This window comes from Helianthus annuus, chromosome 13, assembly GCF_002127325.2.
Source record: "Helianthus annuus cultivar XRQ/B chromosome 13, HanXRQr2.0-SUNRISE, whole genome shotgun sequence".
In the NCBI taxonomy this organism is placed as follows: Eukaryota; Viridiplantae; Streptophyta; class Magnoliopsida; order Asterales; family Asteraceae; genus Helianthus; species Helianthus annuus.
This window is the reverse complement of record NC_035445.2, coordinates 99,975,964-99,979,707: the sequence shown is the minus strand read 5'-3', so window position 1 is coordinate 99,979,707 and position 3,744 is coordinate 99,975,964. Positions and strand designations below refer to the sequence as shown.

General features: G+C 39.8%; 1 protein-coding gene across 1 annotated transcript; it reads left to right on the top strand.

Annotated features, from left to right (window-relative positions):
• Positions 1-1,439: 1,439 nt before the first annotated feature.
• LOC110926692 (BAHD acyltransferase DCR) lies at positions 1,440-3,101 on the top strand. The gene has a single exon (XM_022170411.2). The coding sequence runs from the start codon at positions 1,601-1,603 to the stop codon at positions 2,990-2,992; it is 1,392 nt and encodes a 463-aa protein (XP_022026103.1). The 5' UTR covers positions 1,440-1,600; the 3' UTR covers positions 2,993-3,101.
• The last annotated feature ends 643 nt before the right edge of the window (positions 3,102-3,744 follow it).

The following is a 3,744-nucleotide window of genomic DNA, read 5'->3' as shown; positions in this document are numbered from 1 at the left end:
TTCAGTTTGAAACGAACCGAGCATGAGCAAAGGTCCGCTCAGTTCGGTTCGACTCAGTTGGCTCGAATTATTTTTTAATATATCTATATGTATATATAATAATAAAATAACTAGAGACGCATACTGACAATGTTTCGCCCAAGATCCATTTAGAGCCTATTTAATTGTAGATTTAAAAGCTGATACCAATAGTCCATTGTCTAATAATCCAGAGTAACTGAGTCAAAATATCAAAATACCGAAATGTGAAGGGTCGATACTTAAGTGTCAACCCGCCATTCAGTTCAAAAGTACATAATCTTAATTAAACCCTGCATCAACCATCATTACGGGTGTTCAAAACCGGATATCCGAAAATTCGGATATCCAAATTTCGGATACCAGATTTCACAATTCGGATACGGATTCGAATATCCGAAAATCCAACTTTTTATTTAATTTTTATTTTTTTATTATTTTTTCATATTCGGAAATGAATATTTTGTATAGTTTCGGATATCCGGGTATAAGTTTTCGGATAATTTTCGGATATTTCGGGTATTTTTCGGATATCTCGGATATTTTCGAATACTTCGGATATTTTCGGATATTCGAAAAAAAATAAAAACTAAATTTTCGGATATTTTGGATATCCGAAAATTTTGAAAATCACTATCCGAATCTGAAAAATTCGGATATCCGATTTTTCGGATATTTCGGATTCAGATATCGGATATTTCGGATACGAATAGTTTTGAACATCCCTAAATCATTGTTCAAATTCTCCGTCTCCAAGACGCCAACTCTCTAAGGTTTTGCTTCAACCGGATCATTTTCAACCTTCTCATAGATCCAAGGTATGCTTCAATCGATCGACGATTCATCTTTCCGCTCAGATGATCTCGGTACAACCAGTTGAGTGTTTTTTCTAGTTCTTATTATTTCGTAAATTTATATTTGTGTTCTAATTGGACGAAATCTTAGGGACGAAAACTGCATTTTACTCTAAAAACTAATAACCCCATCGTCACTTTTCTATTTGTTATGTGACGCTCGATACTTGCTTGACGTTCGTCGAAAAATACTCGGATCGAAAGAAGCTCGTTCGACTTTGGCTCGGTTGAAAAAACGCTCGATTCGGTTCGGTTTGGTTTATAAACGAACCACGCACAAGCAAAGGTCCGATCGGTTTGATTCGGTTCGTGAACAACCCTAGATTAAAATCCGTATGTTAAATTAATTTTATGAATCCATTTCACCCATGTATTAAACATGTTTGTGAATGATACACAAAAGTTTGATAAATGAATAGTCTTTCACATGAACCATGAATTAAATAAATACACGATAGTAAATTCACATATTTTCATACTCTAATCATAATTCTCTACAATATCATTAGATACTTTTGTGCTTTTCTTATTAAAATAGCAGTAACAATACTTTGTTATCATTAGTCACATATTATATTCATTCATAAATTCACACCCAAAATATTCTCAAGTCTATAAATACCAAATCAAATCCAACATTTTTCCAAACACACTCAACACTACAATTACATTTGACTCTCTCTCTCTATACTCTCTCTCTATATCTATACTCCCTAGCGCCAGAAACAATGCCTTCATCTTCTTCATCCTCATCTCAATCAATAAATAAAACGGAATCGGTTACCATAATCTCCAAATGCACAATTTACCCAGACAAAAACTCCACACTCAAATCATTAAAACTCTCTGTATCCGATCTCCCTATGCTCTCCTGCCAATACATCCAAAAGGGTGTCTTACTTCCCCACCCTCCAAACGACCTCATTCCACTCCTCAAACTTTCTCTCTCTAAAACTCTCTCTCACTTCCCCGCTCTCGCCGGCCGCCTCACCACCGACCCAGAAGGTCACGTCCACATCCACTGCAACAGCTCAGGTGTAGAATTCGTTCATGCGTCCGCCATGTTTCACAACGTTGAACAAATTACAGCCCGTAATTGCGACGTTCACCCATGTTTCAAAACGTTCTTTGCGTTTGACAACACGGTGAGCTACGCCGGCCACCACCAGCCCATCGCCGCCGTGCAGGTGACGGAGGTTGGTGGTGGGGTGTTTATTGGGTGCACCGTGAATCATGCGGTGGTTGATGGGACGTCGTTTTGGAACTTTTTTAATACTTTTGCTGAGATTACAAAAGGGGTTAGTAAAGTGACGAATTCGCCGGATTTTAGCCGGGAAAATGTGTTTATATCTCCGGTGGTTTTGCCTCTTCCGGCTGGTGGACCGGCGACGACTTTTTCCGGTGATGAACCGTTGAGAGAACGGATTGTTCATTTTAGTAGAGATGCGATTTTAAAGATGAAATTCAAAGCGAATAATCCACTCTGGAATTCGGATCTAAAGATTTCGGATCTCTACAGTAACGGTAACGGAAAAGTTAACGGTGCGTTAAAGCCGAAAAGTGAAATTTCGTCGTTCCAGTCGCTGTGTGCGCATTTGTGGCGGGGGGTCACGCGTGCGCGTAAGTTTGAGGCGACAAAAACGACGACGTTTCGGATGGCGGTGAATTGCAGGCACAGGTTAGAGCCTAAGGTGGACCCGCTTTATTTCGGGAATTTGATCCAGAGCATCCCGACCGTTGCTTCGGTTGGGGAGTTGTTATCACATGATTTGTCGTGGGCAGCGAATCAGCTACACCAGAATGTGGTGGCACATGATAACGCTACTGTGCGCAGGGGAGTGAAGGATTGGGAGAATCAGCCAAAGTTGTTTCCTTTGGGGAACTTTGATGGTGCTATGATTACTATGGGAAGTTCTCCTAGGTTTCCGATGTATAATAATGATTTCGGGTGGGGCCCGCCAATTGCGGTTCGGAGTGGTAAGGCGAATAAGTTTGATGGGAAGATTTCAGCTTTTCCAGGGCGTGATGGTGATGGGAGTGTTGATCTTGAGGTGGTTTTGGCTCCTGAGACCATGGCGTGTCTTGAACTTGATCAGGAGTTTATGCAATACGTGTCGTGAAAATTGTGATTTTTGTTGAGTTTTAGTGAAATCATTGTGTTATCGAATCGTTTCGCCAGCAAATTGTTGTATAAATATAATTATAATCGAGTGATTTGGTTTTCGATCATCTTATTGGCGCTTTTTAATTATTAGAAAACATTGCTTTTGAAAAAGTACACAAGCTTTCACCACTCGAGAATAATTAATTTAATGTGCCAATGCAAATGTATCTTGTTATGTTCTAATAAGCTATGTGAGATCGTCTGTTACAATTAAAAAATAAAATAACACATGAGTTGAAGGATAGGCCATGATTTCAGATAGTGATTCCAAAATAATGCTAAAAATCAAGCATAACAAAACAAAATACACACAAGCCTAAGATTAGATTCTGACAACACAAATCAAAGATGCAGAGGAATGTACCGAATCACGTCATTAATCTCATACCCGAGACATGTGGCGATCGGTCATTCGATGCAATGTCTTACTTTTTATCTTACGGCGTCTCTCGTGTAGCTGATCGTTCCCCATGCACATCCTAAGCGTGGATGCCTTTTCCACACATCAGAATAAAGATGGCGTCCGCACACCCATGCACATCATAAGCATGAAATGTTCCTCACCAGTAAGAGCGTGATAGGTGTCCCCAAAACCGTTAGGGCCGTGGGGACCACCACGCCTGAAGGAAAGCGGCATCTAACCAAATCCACTATATATAGGAGGAAGATTAATACCTCATGTACGAACTCTTTCTACTCTCAACCTAT

Bases quoted from the DNA above. Each gene is read 5' to 3' on its own strand.
- LOC110926692 (XM_022170411.2), top strand. From the start codon at position 1,601: ATGCCTTCATCTTCTTCATCCTCATCTCAATCAATAAATAAAACGGAA.